We start from the raw sequence: 19,775 nt of genomic DNA, 5'->3' as shown, positions 1-19,775 counted from the left end.
GTTTTCTTTAGTTGCACATATGTGAAATGCTTTCTTCTCCAAAGGTGACAGAGCATATACACACTTGCAGTCAAGTTAGGGAGGTAAGAGATCCAGCTGCAAAATAATTTGGTCTGAGGCAGTTTAAGGGAAAGAAGTTAAGTGCTAACCTACTGGTGGAGCAACGAGGACTCCCGACGCCAAGAGAAGAAGGGAACTTGGCTGGGCCCACAGAAGGTGGAGAGGAGCCTTAGGGGACTGTCAGAGAAAAGTAGCAGATGTCTGGAGGGTGTCCCCTCAGCCTTATGTGACAGGCATTTGCTGTGTCTGTGTCCCACGCTATGGTAGATGCTGAAGTTACAGCAGAGAACTAGAACGACCAAGGTTCCCGCTCTCATGGAATGTACGTTCTGGCCAGCCAACAGAGGAACAGTATGAGTTTTGGAATGTTAGGTGTTTGTGTGTGTGAGAGAGAGAGAGAGAGAGAAAGAGAGTGCGCGCACGTGCTGGGGGGCGGGGTGAGACATGGCGTGACTGTGGATGGGTGGCCAAGGATGGCCTTTCAGAGGCTATGACATGAATGACACAGGGGTGGGCCCCGTCAAGTTCAGCTCCAGGAAGAGTGACCGATTTGGATGTTCTGTCAGCAGTTTGGGGGAATTTATTGCCCCGGTCGGGGTGGGGGCATGGAAGGGCCACCTAGAAACCCATGCAAGTGTTTTTGCATCATGAAACTCCGTTCTCCAAGTGGACGTATGGGCCCCTTTTCTACCAGGCACTGCACTCGGTGGCTGGATTGGTAGGGAAGATTAGAGAGATGAGTAAAACATTCAGGGAGGAGCTTATTGCCCATCTTAATGTAGCTCAGGGCAGGTCAGGCTTTCTAGGTGTTCTAGTGTGTTTGTGTTTGGGGTCCAAGATTGGGGGGGGTGGTAGGCAGGAGCCCCTTTGGAGAGGACATGATGCTGCTTTGTAGTGACAAAGCAGAGCACTGTAGGGAGTTCTCCTGGGGAGGACTCATGCGAAGGATATTGAGGAGGGGAAGAAGGAAAGACCTCGTGTGAGTTGGGGAAGGAAAAACTTAGAGGGACATGGGAGGTCACAGGTCACCGCTGGTGTGACAAGAGGCTCTGATGGAGGCGTAGAGGGTCTTTGGGGGCAGAGGCGGGCAGCTCATGAGCCCTGAGCAGTGCCGGGCACTCTCCTTTGGGCGAATATTCCCGTGTGGTCTCTGCTACTGTGGTGTGCACACTGCCTCCAGATGAGGAGATGGACCCTTAGCCAGCTTGGCTGACCTGTTCAAACTCACTGCCGGTGGGTGTCACAGTCAGAACTTGAACCCGGGTTTTCTATGCTTTTTCTTCTACAGGATATACTGTTTTTCATCTGCTTGTCTATGGGTGGGCAACGGCAGCAGACGGGAGGGAAAACACTGGTTCCATTTAAAGTTACAATTAGAGGATGCGTGTGGTAAAAGCCGAGAACACGGTGGTGTTCAGCTTTGGTGGTGTTTGCCGTCCTGCTCTCCCCTAGCAGCCCACGGCTCTTTTTGAGGCTCCTTGGCCAAAGCTGAAGGGCCGAGGCCTGGCCGAATCATGGAAGCCTGCCGTGGTGCCTGAGGGTGATGGCAGATGGGCCCTGAACCTTCTGGGCGTCTGGTGGGCAGGTCCGGTGCCCATTTCCTTGCAGGGTGCTCCTCGGTAGCTCTTGTTCACAGGTTGTGGGGCAGTGGCTGGTGGTGGGACGTTCCTGTGGAAATGTGGCCCCACGTTGGACCCGAGAGAGCAGTGTCCTGGTGTCCTGGTTGGTCCCCACTGTAGCTCTCACTTCCTTCTAGCTGGCTGATGCCTTCGGTGAGCATTGGGTCCCATCTCTGATGGTTGCCTGCCAGGTTGGTCGATGCTGCTGTTGTGGTGGCCTGTTTTTAAAAGGTTGATACAGCTTTGATATTTTTTAACAGTAGGAGACGGGATTTTTTTTTTTAATTTTTAATTCTGCTGCTGCTGCTACTAACTTGCTCCAAATTTAGGTAAGAAATTGGTGAGTAGTTTTGTGCCTTTGATGTTTTTGCTATTTATAACTTGTTCATAGGGAAATTGTGTGGATTAACTAAAATTTTTCAAAGCATTTTGCACATTTTTCAACTGCAGTTCAGTAGATGAACTTGGAAAAATCCTAATCCATGCCACAGTTCAAAACTGCCTCAAGCATTGTGACTGAGTGTATCCTTAGGCTGTTACTCTGGCTCTCCTGTCATATGTAAATTGGAAGGTGAGACGTCCCTAATCCAGAAGATAGGTTTGATCATGATTGAATTTTCTAAAAGGAAAAAAGAAACGGGGCCCTTAATGTGGTTAGTTCAAACTAGTTTAGTTGATTTTAAAAGATTTGTGTATAATTTGAAAGTAAAAAAACAAAAACAAACCCCATAGGAGTACTAGGTTCTTCAGAATTACGGATTAATTGTTTTCGAAACTCACTGAGTGCTTCCTTTCCCTAGGAACCTCAGGCGGTTTCCTGTTCTGGTTTACAGGGGGGCTGCTCCACGCACGAACTTAGCAGAATTAGAGGAGCGTAGTCTCGTATTTGAAGTTGCCTGTGAAGAAGTGAGGGACTGGGCGAGCGCTCCAGGGACGCCGGGACGTGGGTTCTCCACACGGCGTTAGGCCGCGAGAGATGTGGGCCCGTCGCAGTCGCAGATCGGGCGAGCTGGCAGTATGGGCCGTCACGTGACCGGTTCGCGTTGCACCTGCTGCCAAGGACACGTCTGAAGTTTGATTTGATTAATGTTAATCATTTGGTTGACGTGGTTCAGGGGCTCTGAATGGCATGGAGAAGCAAGAGTTACTCGAAAAGGCTACTGTTGTTTCTCCAGGTGAAAAAGATGAATACTGAAAGCAGCTGTTTTTCTTTATTAGCACTCTGATTAAGCCAGTGGCAGACAGTCCAAGAGTTCTTGGTCGAATTGATTCCTTACAGTTGATTTTGATACGGACATGCCTCGTGATTTGACCCTTCTCTGCACATCCTGTCGTTAAGTGATGAATCACTGCTTTCTGTTGATGGTGAGGGTGACGGCCCTTCCTCCGTCAGCGAGTCGCACGTGTGCCCGGCACTGTGCTCGGTGCTCCGTGGACAGCACTGCTGATGCCCCTCCCGGTCGCGCTGCCGGCCCGGGAGGATGCTTATCCTCTTTCCTAGGTGAGGGAACTGGCGCTCCGATGGGTCACGTGGTTGGCCCCGGGCTCGCCTGGCTCCTGTGTTCTTCGGCTCCGCCTTGCCTAAATCCAGTTTTTATTGATAATGTTTCTGAGTAGGACAGTCATACTGAATAAGTAGCAGTGTTTTGTAAGGCTTTACTAATTAGCCAAGATGAATTTTCACTACTCACTGTAGAATTGCCCACTTTAATCCTAAATAATAAGGCAGTGTGATTAAGGGAAGCCTTTGGTATTAGAAAGCGAACTTATGCTGAGAACTAATGCCTTCAGTTATTTTTGCCTTGGGGGTTTATGGATTGAATAGATTTATTGTATTCCTTTGAGCACCTCAAATGAACAGTTCTTAAAAACACTAATAGATGACATTTTTGTCCCTTGTTAGCCGTCGTCTGTTAAGTGTTTTTTTAAATGGCATTTGTTGGTTTGGGCTGCTCCTGAATGTTTCATTTTTCTCAGGTTTTATATTATTTTTGAAATCGGTTTAGAAACCTCAAGAACAGAGTGAGACATTGCCTTGGCCTAAGTCCCTCTGCAGTTCTGATGGCCTGGTGGGGGGTTGGGGGCGAATCACTTCTAGGACCAGGGAGCTCTTGCGCTTCGTCTTCTGGGGATTTCAAGATGATGATGATGTTCAGCTTCCTTCTCTGCACCAGTGTTCTTGTGTTGAGAATGACTGGCTGTTCCATTGAATACAATATGATGTTGAAAGTTTTTTTTAAAGATTTTATTTATTTATTTGACAGAGAGAGACACAGCGAGAGAGGGAACACAAGCAGGGGGAGGGGGAGAGAGAGAGAAGCAGGCTCCCCGCTGAGCAGGGAGCCCGATGTGGGGCTCGATCCCAGGACTCTGGAATCATGACCTGAGCCGAAGGCAGACGCTTAACGACTGAGCCACCCAGGCGCCCCAATGTTGAAAGTTTTCTTAAGCTGAATGTTAGAGATCATGAACATGTTTTAATTTACATACACTCCAAAAATTAAATCTGGAAACTGGTGGTAAGTGCAGTGCTGATTCGTTGTGGAGTTAAATCATGCTTGTTACTTTCTTTCACTCTTATGATGTGACACCATTTGGTAGGGATTTTGTCTTTTTTTTTTTATCTGAAGTGTTTATTTGGGGGGTGGCTTTTTATTTTTTATTTGTTCCTTTAAGAGGAGCTCATTTGAACTGTTGGAAGCAGCACTTTCTTAAGAGGTTTTGTTTGCTCTTAAAGCTGTTCCTATTCTAGCGGATTGACTCATTCAGAAGGAAAAGCATGAAAAGAAACAAGGAAGAGGAGCTGCCCTAACCTGCCTTTGTGCTCTAGTGAATTTTCCTCATGAGGGGCAGGGGTTGATTTCTTAATTGTATTTACCTTGCTGTAGAGTCTTTGGAATAAGTAAAAAGTTTTGAAACTTTTTTGAAACTTCCTCAATTTGTAGCAAAACATAATATGGCCTTTTCTACCTGAAATTTTTAATAAGAGTTTGGTTGACGTAGTTTTAAAGATTTGGTCTTTAACTAAGGTCATTTACGCCCCACCCCCATGCCTCAAACACACACACCGATCGTAGTCCAGACAGAACCTCTGCCTAGTAGTCTGTGCTTTCATTTTCCAAAAGCAATTTCCTTTCTGTTCTATCCTTTCCTCTAAAAATTAGGAGGTAGCTTTGTTTTAAAAGGTTAAAACTTGGCACATATATTAAGAAGAAAAAGTTCTGAGGGATTATGGGTAAGAGACGAAATTTCTCAGCATTCTGAACCCTCTGCTGTACCGATTTCCTCTTCCCATTTTTGTGGTCATGACCCTGAAATTTAGAAATACTTTTTGATGGAAATTTTCATACTAAGCTGGTACATGTATAGTTATTTTAAGTATTATGTATCAATATATTTTAATATACATAGAGTCTTTGAATAGTTTCAGAAGCTAGAGACTTATTCTAATGATAAAATGATACTGTATGTGTAGGATATATAAAAATACCAGTTTCTAAAATAAGATTATGACATTCAAAATCTTTGCTAATTTGATACTTGGAAAACTTCCATTTTATATGTTCTTATTAATTTAATTAGTATCTGAATGACCCAAACCTAATTTCATCCTTAATAAATTAACTGTATGTTACCAGTTACGTGTAGTTGCAGAGAATTATCTTTGCTTTGGTTAAAAAGAAAACCAGTAAGTACCTGCTTAGGCTAACCCCCCCCCCCCCCCCTTTCTATTAAAGCTGTGGTGGTAAACAGTCTTTCCCCTTGTACTTCTAATCCTTCCTATTGGGGCAGTCTTTTGTAGGTTTCCTGAGACACCACATGCCACAAAAATGAAGACAAACTGGTTTGTTCACCCCTGTTTAGAACCCCAAAACCGACCGTGTGCAGTGTTTGAAGTTGTCATACAGTAGAATGGGCAACAATGTGAATTCCTGTGCCTTTTGTTATTTTAGTTTTTTCTACTGTTGGGCTTCTTAGGTTCAGTTTTCATTCTCTTGCCAGTTGGAGGGGTAGAATATGCCTTTCTGGTTCTGTATTTTTGTTTTTAACATAAGAGATTTTTAGACCCTGTTTCTCTGTGCAGTCATGTGACTGCTGGTTTTGGGCAGAGTGTCTGAGGACCCCCGTGAGGAATGAGGGCTTTCATCTCCGCCTCCTGCCTTTGGTACCTTCTCCGTGAGCGGATTAATGTTGGCGCAGCGCAGACCGAAGCCTCACATTCCTCTCCCCCCGGGGAGCACGTTCCTCCTGCAGTTACACATTGTGGATTGTAATTATTGTAGGATTGACAGTGCAGTTGAATTTGCAGTTTCCCTCTCATTGTCATTCCGGACCAATAATCAAAAGGAGTAACTAGAGATAGTCAGTCTTGGTTGGATTTTTGAACTAAGGGGCTTAAAATTTCAAATTTGCGTGTTTAAGCAGTTTGATTAGCTGCTGAATATATTGTCACAGGAAGTATCTTCCTTGCTGCATGTGATCGTGTCGTTGATAACAAGATCAAATTTGGGAGTTAAGCTTGATGCTTACAGTTTTGATTCCATCAAAATTATAAATTCAAGAATTCCGGATATAAGATGTAAATTGCTGCCTGTGTGCCAAGATAAATTCAATTTATGGTTGCACGAGAGTATAGAAAATACTAAATCAAGAGGAAGTGATGCCTAACTCATGCTCTTCCTGGCCCTCTTCAGTTTTAGAGAGACAGGGATCCCCTAAATCTCATGGGCCATTGTCAGAAAGTACACGGAGTTGGTAAGCTCTGTTTTAACGGTGAATGATGATTGTGCTCCCTCCAGCTTCCAACTGTGCTAAAGCACGTGAGTATACTGCCTGAGCTTCATTATTGCTTCTCTGTTAAATACAACTTGATCACTACTTTGCACATGGATAACCTGTTTAAAATGAGCCTGAACTGTGTGTCTCTGTTGTGGGGAGGCGAGAAGGGAAAAATTGCTGACCCAGCTCTACCTCTGAGTTCTGGGAGATGTACGATGTGTGGACTTTATTGTGAACATGGCCTTGGAATTCGGAGGCCAGGTTCATATCCCAGCTCCACTGGTTAATAGCAGTATGACTTGGGGCAGGTTACTCCACATGTTTTGCTCTTCAATTTACCTGTCTGTAAAATGGGGATAAGATCTGCCTTGCAGGATTGCTGTGAGCATCAAGCGAGAGCCTCGTAGGAATATGCCTGGTACACTGACCTTGGTCCGTCCCATTTTAATTGGTGGGCACTGGCAAAATTAGCTCTGTGATAACTCTGTCCATCCTTTGGCTTATGGTGGCCCTTCTGAAAAAATAAAGGAATAGTTCCAACATCTTCTAACACGGCTTATTAAAATCCATATGTTTCGGTTTGGTGATACAAAGTGAATTAAGTATAGATTGAAAATTAGGTAAGATGGTCTGTGGGTCTGCAACTAGATACACATCATGGCATTAGAGAACTCATGGGCTAGAGACCTGCTTCTCTCTTAAAAGCTGTCTTGTTTTACTAGTTACTCAAACTAGGACACCTGTGGTTACATGGATTGGTGGATTAGATAACTCCTGGAATTTGATTTGTCGCTTGTGCCTGGGCAGAAGTAAACATGTTTGACTGTTTGCTTGTTGCCCAAATGAAGGGTTTGCTGTTTTCTTCTTGTTCTCCTGTCTTACCTCTATGTGGTCCAAACCACTTGTGACTACCGTACTGTTGTGACCAAATTTTGTGTGGTTGACATTTTGGATGAATTTTGGGTACGTTTTCTTAGACATTAAATTATCAGGCAGCCCTGAAAGTAACTGTGTGGGAGCAATTTCCGTGCTGCACGTGACAGATTAGAAAATCTGTCATTTTACATCTTCCTGGATATGCAGTCAGGAAAAAACGTGTGAGAGTCGTTTTCTTGCGGGTTACCAGGGAAGCTGACGGTATCAGTTTTAAGGAAACAAATGTCCTGATTTTCTGTGCAGCATTTTTATTGAGCAGTCTAAGGAGTGGAGTCTTTTTGGGGGTCATACAGGTGTACCCCTCAATATGTATGTTTGCATGAACTTAGAGCTGGACTCCGTGATGACACAGAGGTCCATGAGCCTCCAAGTGTGGTTATGTCTCTTTGTGACTACCGGGGGAGAGGGACCTTAGGTGTTGCCTGATTTTCAAAGGGTGTCTAAGGTTTCTTTCCCAAAAGATTAAGAACCATTGAGTGAACTGTTAATGTTTAGACAGTTGGTTAGAAGCAATAAAATCGGTAGGTTACAGATTAAAAAACACTGAAATGTACTCACAGCTTCTGTTAGAGCATTACTACTGTATATTGATGGGTGCATTAGTGAGTGAGTGAAGCACTCAGTTAAACTTCTGTCCTCATTGGACTTGTACATTTCCATAGTGATACCTGGGTGGGATCGTGTGAATCACTGGAGAACAAATGAACAAAACAAATGGATGAATTCGGAATTGTTAGTGGAAGCAGAATGTCATTGTCTTTATAAGAAGGAACATATGCTGACAATTGAGACTTGTAGGTGTGGGGTTTCTGTAATTTGTTTTGTAGAATCTACTGTGGGTAATCCTTACAATTGATTCCATTGATTCCGTCTGTGTCAGGCACTGTGCAGAGTTCTTTTTGTGCATTATCTGACGCACTCCTCCTGATGACAGTATCCGGTAGTTGTCACTAGTGTGTATTATAGCTTGTTCCTGTCTGCCTTAACCAGGATCATTTCTCCTTAATCAGATCATGGCCCAAGGCTGCACGGTATAGTTTCAGTTTTGTGGATTTCAGTTTTTGTGGGTTTGTGCCTTTCGAGAACCCGTTTTATTCCGAGTACCACCCCAACACACCGGGGAGGGACAGAATCTCATTTAAGTTGGGGTCAGGTCTTTGCAGGAAAGATGTATGACTTTGGGGTCACAGGAACCTTTTGGGAGCAGGTGAAATGAGTGGAGTGAGAGGGAAACCCTTCTCCAGCCTTGGGCACTGGCCTAGGAAGCAACTGTTGAAAATTCTAGTCCTTGGTGAGCCCTTGCTCCCAGGTTTCTTTGTTCCTTGGGGGGGCGTTATTTTATCCCTATGTTGACGAAAGAGAGAAGCATCAACTCGGGAGAATGTGGCTTAATCCTGGGAGACCAGCACTGAGAAGATTTGGTGTTTCTGAAAGGCTGCCGTGTCAGTGCTTGGGGTTCCATGGCTTCCATGCCTCAGGAGGGCCCCAGCTGTGCATGTGTCCTTGCTCTACCTGGCTGGATGGAGATTTACTTCATCCCCTCCCCTGTCTCTCTGTGTCCCTTCCCTCCCTCTCCCCATCTCCTTGGCCTTCCCTCTTCCTGCTTTCTTCCTCCCTCCTTTCCCCTCCCTCATTTTTATTTTTAATGAGATTCAGATTCTCTTGAACATCTTTTCCATTCAACATTTGCTTCTTGTTGACATTAGGTAGGGCCTTTCTGCAAAGGGACTTAACTTTTCACAAAGTTGGACGTAACTTCAGTTTTAAGTTCCTTTGGGGCAGGCATCTTTGTGGTCTTATATATATTATCTCTAAATGTGTGTGTGTGTGTGTGTGTGTATACATATATTCATTCCCTATAGCTTTTAACAAAGTGTCTTGTAGATATTAAGCATCCAAGAAAAATCAAAATACTTCTGTTTCACCATGGTTCCAGAAACTTTACAAAGTATTTAGAGGGACAAATTCTTATCTTGCAAGAATTGAGCTTGAGCTAAATTTGAACAGTAGTGTGATAGAGGCTAGTACACCTGAGTGTGAGATGTATTGTCAAATAGGCTAGTTAGTATGATTTTGTTCTTAGGTGCAGATCTTAAAAAATCTTGAATTTAAATGTAAGTGGTGACTTAAAAAATAATTACTTTATGAGGAGAATACATTTTAGTTCCTTCTCTACTTGAATCTGAAAGACAGCATTTTGAGTTAGCAGAGTGGGCAAATTTGTGCTGGTCTGTGTGCATGCATAAGCCCCCAGAGGTCCAGGCCCTTCCCTGGTGGAGCGTTCGTAAGTTCTGATAGAGGCACGTCTGCAGGTGTGGAGGAGTCCAGAAGACGGTTGAGGTCTTGGAAGAAGAGAATGAGATTGCTTAGCAGTAGTGATGTATTAATAGTCTTAAAAATTATACTGGAATAAAAGTGTCCCATGGTAGATCCAAGTGATGAGTAGTTTAGTATCTCTGTAGATTGTTTTATTTTTATAACCTCTGTTTCTTAAGCCTCTATCAGAACATGGCCTATTAATTTCACATTTTTAGGAGAAGCAGAAGAAAAGCCAGGAAACAATACTGTCATGATGATCATGGTTGACTGCCAACACGTTGACCCTTCGCTTATGCCTGGGAGGCACTCAGCATGGTTATTTAAATTAGATTTTTGATTTAAATAATGAGGGATACAATAACCAAGAGCAGTGAAACAAGAAAAAGAATACAAGGTGTGTGGCTACTCAAAAGGAGGAGGGATATTAACTTTTTGTTGGAAGTCACATGACGCACAGGGAAACAAGTTGAAGACGACCTGCCGAACAGAAAAGGTTAGCAGTGGTAATTTGAATGCTTGAGCAGTGTCGGCTGTTCAGTAATGTCTCTTCTGACTATTTTACACCCCCTTTAAATGTGTGTCTGTTGTGAATTTTGATGTTTTTTTCTGGACACTCAGACTAGGTGTACAAGTAGGAGATAGGGAGAAGAGAAGCACCTCAGTACTTCCTGCTGTGTAGGCAAAGTAGACCACATTGAGACGTTTTCCAAATTGTACTGTTATAAAATTGCATATGTTAATCTCAACCAATAGTGGCCATTTTCAGTTGCCTCATTAATTTTGCCTTTGTTAGGCATTTCTTTCAAAAATAATGTATTCATTAGTTTTTTTTCCATACTGTAGCCAAATGTTCATCTAGAAAAATGAGAAAAAATGAACACATAAACAGGTATCATAACTTCCTTAGTGATATGGCTTGACCACTGTTCCTCTGAGCATTTCTGTAAACAAATGTAGATAATGATTTTAAGTGTTGTAATGGTGTCTTCTCTCAGATTTATATCTAGATTTCATTTCCTGAAAGTATTTTTAATCTGAATTTCACAGTTCATTCATCAGGATATAGTATCGTAAAATTTATCATAAATGACTTTACTTTCAGCTGAGGATAACCAATTCTCAAGGGTGTGGCCGTGTGTTCTGTTTCAGGGGGTTGCCAGGCGCCGGCCACACACCCCTCCCTACTCAGCTCCCAGTCCCTGTTTGTTTGGCCTCGGAGGACTGACTCTTAAACTGGAGTTAATGTAGTTGCCAACTCACGTTTTATATGCAAGATTTTCAGACTTTAGATACATTTTTTCCCCTGTAAGAGAAAAGCTACTGAAGATCCCTGAGAAGAATCCTAGAAATTAAAATAATTATAAAGTAGACAGGCTGGCAGCTTGTTCAAGTTTCAGAGGTATTTAGTTAGTCTCTAAAATCATTTTGCTCATGCCACAAGACTTTGAGGTTCCAAAGAGTATAAGGAAATGTAGTGCTTTCTCGATTTGAATTTATTAAAGTTTATTTGGGGAGCCTTCTCTGGTATTTGGAATTATCCAGTCAAAGCCACTAAAAGCCTTTTTTAGAGAAATTAAAAGCTCCCTTCAGATGTGATCCTTGCTGTTCCTCCCCTGAGCTTGGCATGTGGAAGAGTTGTGGGCCAGACCCTCCACAGGGGCAAAGGCTGTGCACTGCCGCATCCCCCCCCCCCCCCCCCGCGTGCGACGCAAGCATCCCAGGAATTTACACTGGGATCTACGGCTCTGAAAAATCCAGAACTTTTCCATTGTTTCTGTTGGAAGCAAAGCCTAGAGTCCTGTTTTAATACTATGAGCAACTTAAAACCAGAGAGGTTTTATTTTTATAATTTGTCTCCAGGATTACAGACGGCTCTCTTGGCTAGTCTGACTACAGAAAAGGGTTGAAATTATGCCCAAACTGCTTAACAGAATTTTTTTTACTGTCAGGTACATTTTCAAGTTAAGTATAAAATAAATGTATAGGAAATATATAGCATATTACTTTCATGAAAACCAGTTGCTGCACGGCCTCTTGCTGCTTCCGAATGTTCTCTCCCAAACACTGTGGAGAGGCGGGGCTAGACTCTGAGTGGCTCGTCTTCCCCCAGTGTCACCTTGGGCACCGTAACGGCCACTCTGGCCATCTGATGGACACACCCCGTCCCGTGTGCAGCTGGGCTGACCTTTGCTGGAGCCTTTCTGGCCATGGTTTTGGAGGCTCTGCTCTCACCTCGGTCCTGCTGCCCAGTTCCCGCTCTCCCTGACTGTGACTTCTGCTGACTTTACCAAGTCATTATCTTCCGGTTTTCTTTTCTAAGCATACATTAAAATTTTTGAAATGGACTGTTAATTCCTTGTGGAAAACTTATTTTCATATATGTTTCCAGCTTCTTTTCCTCCATCAGCACCAAGTGCAGAATGTTAACCACCCCCAGATAGAAAACTGCTGGAGGTCTGACTCTGCTCCCTTTACCAGCTCCCACAGAACATCTCGGTCATCATGCTTTCAGCCCACGACTTGACTGTCATCCACCGATGCCCCTTTCTCACTGCCTGGTCTGTTAGAGATTGTGCGTGCGCGTGTCTTTTAATCCTATGAAGAAGTCATTTAACAAGAACTTTATGCTTTTTAACATTTTTTAATTTATTTTTTTATTTTTTTAAGTCGGCTTCACACCCAGCGTGGGGCTTGAACTCACAACCCTGAGATGAGAGTCATGTGCCCTACCGACTGAGCCAGCCAGGCGCCCCTGAACTTTGTGCTTTTCTCCCAGCCAAGCCTTTCACCTTGCCTGTGAACTCGGACTTGCCTCCGAAGCTGGTGTTCTGAGAGCTGCTGTCAGGGCCGTGCCAGCCTGCTGTCCTTGCCTTTCACAAATTTGAAAAGCTCTGTTATTGACTTTATGTTTTTATGATAAATTTCTCAAACTTGCCTGCAATGCAGATGGCACCGTTGATTATCTCTTTTAAGGGTGAAAGAATTAGGGCCCAGAAAGGGTCACTCACAGCAAGGCCTCTAGAACACAGTGGACAGAAGAGTGAATTGGATGGGAATAAAAGTCCCAGTTTTGCTACCAACTTGCTGTGAGATTTTAGACAACTCCTATAATGAGATAAAGCTTCAAGAGGCGTGTTTGTGGAGTTTGGGGAGCAGATAAGACCACCTTTGAGGCTCTTTCTGCTTCAAATCCTAGGTTTTTCTCTCTTCCCTTTTAACATAGCCCATTATTCCCGTGTCCCATGTCTGTTCTGTTCTCTTAAGATGTGTGCCCTTGGCTTAGCCTTTCTTCAACCTTGTACGAAAGCCCCCAGTCTTCAGATTTCCTATGAGGGACCCTCTCAGCTGAGGGCAGGGAGGAGAGGAAGATCCTGTGAAAGAATGGTCACAAAAGGAGGAGATGGTAGATGGTGGTGTCACAAGGCTGGGGAGAGGAATCTTAGGAATGAATGTCAGACCTATGAAACTGTCAGACATGGAGGGAAAACCTGGGGCAAGTGAAGCCTAAAGAAATGTGGGGTTTCATAGTCATGAGATCAGAGGTAACCTTGCAAAGTGGTGCTCCATTGGAAGGGGAGTAGATGGAGGCGCAGTGGACAGAGGCGCAGTTGCCAAGATGAAGGGCTCAGCGAGAGGCGAGGCACTGGAGGGGGCAGGCACAGCCCGTCCTTTGCGGGGGAAGTCCTTCCGGGGGGTCCTTCAGGGGTTCCTTCGGGGGAGTCTGTGGAGGCTCCTGTTCAGGGCAGCTCATGTTCTTGATGACCTTTCATGGTAAGAGCTTAGAGATGGGGTCTCACCTGGTGTGGAATCAACTGTGTATCTGAGTAAGGTGGTGAAATCCCTACGCAAAGATCAGGTAGACCTGCTTCTGTGCGCCAGTACTGAATTCTGATTTTTATACCTAGGAGTTGGGTAGCTCAGTGAGGAGGCAGCGCACGTAGAGTTACATAGGGTTCTAAATTTAATTCACTTAAATCACGAAATGCGGGAGCCTTCACTGTTGTGATGAATTTTTAATGTAACTTGAGCATGCCTTCTAGAATTTTGTGTTTTCTCTGAAGCCTGCACATTTTTAAGTGAAACATTATTCTGTAGAATTTGCTAGTGTTTGACCAGTTTTAGTAGATAGTAGAACACAGTCTAGACCTAGGTTAACTTATTTATGTGATGCTTCAGGCAATTTTGATTTTGCAGCTTGCATCCCAGGCACCAGAGGTATAAATGCTAGACATTATCTATAAAGAGTAGCCGTTATGACTGTTGGACTTCTCTATAATGGTAGCTATTTCACTAGAAAACCCAGTTTTATTGGTACTATTTAATGGTGAATCATATTTGCTTAGATTGAGGTTCTGTGTCTCAATTGACTGATTAGCGTTGACTGATAAGTGTTTCTGGCATCAGATAACATTGAAATGGTAAAAAAAAATTTGCACTCTAATTTGATTCTTGTTCCTTTCCTATAAATGCAGTGGACATCTCTACCACTTTTCTTTCATTTGCCCTTGAAACCAAGTGAGACAACGCATAGAAAGTGTTTTGTAAGGGCGCCTGGGTGGCTCAGTCTCTTGAGTTTCTGACTGTTGGTTTTGGCTCAGGTCATGATCTCAGGGTTGTGGGATTGAGCCTTGAGTGGGGCCCCACGCTCAGCAGGGAGTCCGCTTGGGATTCTCTCCCTCTCCCTCCACTCCTTCCCTGCTCATGCGCATGCGCTCTCTCTCATAAATAAAATCTTTTAAAAACAGAAATTGCTTTGTACAGAATATGGTATTTTTACTGTGTTATTACTGGTCTTAAGAAATGTAGTAGCAAGAACACCTTTAGCATCATCATCCTTGTGGGTTCATTCTGGCTCTAGAGCTAATTTAGTTGCGTGACCTTGGGCAGATGACTTCACGTCTCTGGTCCTTGGGTATCTGTAAGATGAGAGGCGTGGATGGGGACGTCGGGGTCTTCGGCAGAAAGTGGTAAGAGCATCTGTTTTGCGGCGCGGGCATGGCACGGGCCTGAGAGTAAGTATACCGAGCGGGTCCTCCTGTCAGCGGCTGAGAACACAGTTAAAGATTAATTTTTTTAATTTTTATTTTTGTGTGTGAGAACCTTGATGCAGTAGGTAACTGCTCTTTTCCTTCTGTTTATTTCATTCAGTTTTCTTCATAACTGTGTGTGTACTTCTTTTCCTTATATACATGAAGTTTGTCCTGTCTTCCATTGTGTTCTTTGTTGGCGTTTCCATTTCACTTTCCTTGTGTTTCATTCCTGTATCTTTCTTGTTTAGACCAAGTGGAGCACGCAGCTGGCAGTAGCTTCTATGTAGGACCCTTCAGGCACCTGATGGTAAGTGCACACGTGTACTTACCAGGCTCCCAGCGGGCTCTGCTGGCCGGACCCATTCCCGAGGCCCCTCCTGCCTCTCAGACGCGAACAAGTCCCCACGCCCCTTTGTAAGAGTCCTTAGAGGTTGTTTTGGTTATAGGCTTGTTTTTGTCTTCTCTCTTAGTTTGATTACAAATAGAACAGAAACCAAGTATCAGGAAAAGAAATTTACTTACAGAATTGTAGCAGGTTCCCCCGCCTGTTACTCTGTTACCGCAGTATTTGGCTTTGTGAGTGACACCAGTCATGCCTAAGTGTGAGTCGGGACACCCGGGCCCTAATTTCTGTTCTCTCGTAGACTGATTATGAGTCCTGCTGGGGCCGTGGCCTTCATTTTTCTCTCAAAATAGCAGGTAGGACAGGTGGTTTCCATAGCCCCTTTATCTCTAGTCTACGGTCCTAATGGAAAGTAACTCCAGTGTTAGATGGTTCTGATTAAGATTGTGAGGATCATTTCATGTGTCTGGTAATCTCAGTCTCATGAATGAATGATAATTAGATTCATGATAGACTCATTTCCACGATAAACTAGGTCTGTTAGTGTTCACCAAAGTTACTTGGGAATACATTTAATTGTTCTTTAATTTTTACAAGTGGCTTATTAGTGGGATTCAAAAACTTTTAAAATTCTTAAATATATAGACTGCAGAGCCCCATTATATCTTTCCTGACCTGTATTGTATTGGTTCAGCCCAGTGGTTCTTAACCTGGGGAGGCCTCTCATCCCCACCCTGGACATTCGGCCGTGTCTGGAGACTTTGGCTTATCACAGTTAAAAGTGGAGGTGCTACTGGCATTTAGTGGGTGGAGGTCAGGGATGCTGCTAAACGTCCTCCAGCGCATCGGTCAGGCCCACGACAGAGGAAATCATTTGTGGGACGCCTGGGCAGCCTGTGGGCCTCTCAGTAGGATGCACGTGTCCCTACTTCAAGTGGTTTCTCTTCATAGGGAATCAAGGTTTCCTGGTCTTGTTTTTTTAAAGAGGGCACCTGGAGGTGGGGGGGAGGGGGTTGTGCACTTCTCACCGATTCGGTTTAGAGAGGCCAAAAGTAGACACTGACACTCAGTATCAGCTAGGTGTTTTGTTTTTTTTTTAAAGATTTTATTTATTTATTTATTTGACAGAGAGACACAGCGAGAGAGGGAACACAAGCAGGGGGAGTGGGGGAGGGAGAAGCAGGCTTCCTGCTGAGCAGGGAACCAGATGCGGGGATCAATCCCAGGACCCTGGGACCATGACCTGAGCTGAAGGCAGTCGCCCAACCAACTGAGCCACCCAGGCGCCCCAGCTAGGTGTTTTAATATTCTTTTAGGCCGGGAATAAAACTTAAAGTAGTACTTTTGCCTAAGTAGATAGTTGTGTGATTTCAGTCTGAATATGTATTAGTGAATGGTATTATTAAAGTTGTGCTGTTTCATTGTAATATATATCTAGGAACTTCACTTATTTAATACTCTGTTTATATATATGGCCAATTTTTTGTATGACCTGCTAACCAGCTTTGTATAGCACTTGAGAGGCTGCAGAAAATCTTTGAATTGCTTTTGTAAGGGATTGTATTACAATAAATTGACATCTGTTTTTCTGTTAAATTTCTCAGTGTGACTTGTTTTAATGTATGTAAGATTTATGCGTAACAGGCCAAGTGTCCACTATGCCTCCATTTTTACTTATTTCCAAAGCTCAGACCTCTACAGAGTAGGAAGTAAGGGGTGAGAAAGGGTCATTCCTTGGGCTGTTTGGGGTACATGAGGTGGTTGGTACATAATGTCTTACAACATTTTTGTGTTTGTGATCCAGGGAAAAACTTCCCTGGATATAACTTTTGAATTAAGCATCCTGGAGCCCAGGAGTCCTTACACGGTCCTCAGCAGACATGGGCTGCAGCGTTAGGGCAATTCTGTTAGCTGCCTGTAATCATTCCTGCTACACCAGTGATTGGGTAGGGACTGGGCATCACACAGAGGGAAGGGCATCTGTCGTCGTGAGGATAAGAGAACTGGCTGGAAGTAGATGGAATCCAGACGTCCTGAAGCATAGCTGGATTCCTCAAGAACCTTGTCATCATCAGATTTAGGTTTAGTGCCCTTCAGTTGACAAAGGGAGAAGGAATTGCAAGAGAAGGTTACTGCTTCCACTGTGAAAAGGTGTTTCCGTGTCCTTGCCCTTTACAGAGGGGATTGGTTTATAATGCTTCCACCTGCAGGCTCTTGGCTTCTCTTCTTACCAGCATGTGGTTCCAGTGAAGTGCCTGCTTGGGTCCTGAGTTCCATTTTAGATGCCTTTGGAAATGAGGGATGGACATGTTATTGGGAAGTTATTTGAGCGAACTCTTAACATCATGGCAGAAAGCGTCAAAGCATCTTTTTTTTTTTTTTCCCCCCCACGGACTGAAGACTTAGGAATTTAAAATAGTATTTTAGAATTTGCCTAAGACTGACAAATGGCCGATTATTGAGTATTTTGTACTTTTCCTCCCTTGTTTCATCTCTTTAATTATTTGCCAAAATCTGGTGGTGCTTTTTTTAGGATTAGTATTTGCTTCATATGATAATCGATGTTTCCATTTTTAACTGTGATGAACTTCTCAATGTTACTTGTGTGTGTCGCACCTCATTTTCATGTGTTGTCTCTATTTTCGTTACTGATGTTCCTCAGTAGTGGTGCTCTGTTACAGAGAATACCGTTTTCCAGGAGCACTGAGTGGTTTCTTGTTTGTCAAGAGGCTTGTTCTGAAAGAGAAAGGACCGCTCTGTGAGGTGTGCTGGGGAGAGCATTGCAGGAGGAGAAGAAAGAAGTGTTCGGGGAGGTTGAGGAGGGAACCTGCTCTGAGTCTGAAAACTGAACAAGAGCTACCAGGAAAAAGAAACTTGGAATTTAAAAAAAAATAGAAAAGAAGGGCCACAAATTCTGGTTAAATCCCAAAGAGACTCAGCTTCCAAACCTTCAGTATTAGTACATAGAAAAGAAGGGCCACAAATTCTGGTTAAATCCCAAAGAGACTCAGCTTCCAAACCTTCAGTATTAGTACTTTTCTAGAGAATGGCTTATCCATATTGAATATCTTGGTGACCTGAGCTCATTGTTCCAGCTTGTCAGAAATGCATTGCATTTTAGTCTTACCTTCTAAACTGTGGGATTGGTTGGAATGCAGTTAGTGTTTCCTGAATTCCATTCTTCCAGTTGTTAATGAAATCCTGAATTGTACTGGACCTGGAGTCGAGTCCCTGGGGACCCTCAGAAGTCATGCTGGCTTGATAGTGAAGTATTCGTAATTACTCTGCATTTGGTATTTGAGCCACTGCGCATATGCATCCTTTGCGATTCAGCGGAGCCTGCTTCTGGTGTTTTGCTTTGACAGTTGTGGATAAGCGTGTCTTAACTAAAAGGGACCCAAGTTATACCGTCTTTTTTTCCCCAGTGTGCTTCTTACAAACAATCAGACTTTGCCAGTCCTTATTACTTGTGTGGTATTGAAACTCGGTGTTAGTTGTCTCTCTCATTTTCCTCTGACATCAGTATTTTTAACTTTTCTAGAATAGATGAGCTGTTAGTTTGATAGGGGAACTAATGCCCAAGAATACAGGGTTTATCGGTTTCTTTTTTTTCTCTAACATGACTTAAAAGTATTCTTATTCATTGTCTGTTCCTTTCTTAACTGATAGGATAATTGCCTAGAAATCTACAGTTTGCTGTCATTGGATTAGTAATTGTCTTTTTCAAGAATTCAGGGTAATAGTGAGTAAGTAAATAAATACATGTTGTGTTTTAGGGAAGAAAAAATCCCAGGAAAGTAAAAACAAAGCAAACAAAACCGAAGACCTACAGCTGAAGACTAGCGAGCCAGATTCTGCTTCTGCAAATATGAGAGATTCTGCGGAAGGTAAGCTTGTAAGTTGGACTTGTATGATTTGGGTATGTATCACCAGTTACTGTAAATCTCCTTGGGATGCCCTTTTGAGGCTTCACCCAAAAACTGGATAGGGTTAACAGCAAATGGCTACCTGAATTTATATGTGGTGAACTGAGCCTTCCACATCTCACCTCCCCTTAAAAATACTATTAAAGACGTTCTTTGTTAAAAACAGAACTATTCCCTGGTTAAAATGAAATGAAACATACTATGTGATTATATTTATAAATACTTTATAAAGTTCAGAACCATCAAAACAAATCTCTGGTGATAGAAGTCAGACTGGTAGGGACTTGAGAAGGCTTCTCGGACACTGGCACTAGTCCATCACTGAGCAGTGTGGGGGGTACAGCAGTGTATTTACTCTGTAAATGTTTTATCTAGCTATATACTTATGATTTATAAACTTAACATTGTTATGTTTTGCACTTCAGTTAATTGAAACATCAAACACCTATGATTTTATATCATAGTGTGCAGAGTGAAGAGTTCTTTTTTTTTTTTTTTAAGATTTTATTTATTAGAGAGAGGGAGCACGAGCAGGGGCAGAGGGAGAAGCAGACTCCCCGCTGAGCAGGGAACCCACCGTGGGGCTGGATCTTAGAACCCTGGGATCGTGCCCCTTGTATTTTGTTAGAAATTAAATTTCTATTTTATTTCCTCGTGTTTCTCCACTCCACATTTTCTTCTTTATCATCCCTTCTAAGGCTTGATATTCTAGGCCCTCCATGATATGAGAATTCAGAGAGAGGCATGGATTGAAAGTTCATCA

The 19,775-nt window shown here is 43.4% G+C and overlaps 1 protein-coding gene across 6 annotated transcripts in view; it reads left to right on the top strand.

Annotated features, from left to right (window-relative positions):
* The window catches only part of PRDM2 (PR/SET domain 2), a 105,537-nt gene that overhangs the window by 41,516 nt on the left and 44,246 nt on the right, over positions 1-19,775 (top strand). For 5 of the 6 annotated variants that reach the window (XR_004681788.1, XM_035019747.1, XM_035019744.1 and 2 more), the window contains exon 6: positions 18,863-18,973. Coding sequence is in view for 5 of the 6 variants with exons in the window: in XM_035019747.1 (XP_034875638.1) it covers positions 18,863-18,973 (111 nt within the window). In the remaining variant the exon portion in view is untranslated. Of the gene's footprint in view, positions 1-14,991; positions 15,051-18,862; positions 18,974-19,775 lie in introns of all 6 variants that reach the window. The other variant, XM_035019749.1, reaches the window with a different exon arrangement.

The sequence above is a fragment of the Mirounga leonina genome, unplaced genomic scaffold (assembly GCF_011800145.1).
Source record: "Mirounga leonina isolate KUSES-001 unplaced genomic scaffold, KU_Mleo_1.0 Mir_173, whole genome shotgun sequence".
Taxonomy (NCBI): Eukaryota; Metazoa; Chordata; class Mammalia; order Carnivora; family Phocidae; genus Mirounga; species Mirounga leonina.
This window is presented reverse-complemented; position numbering and strand designations above follow the sequence as displayed.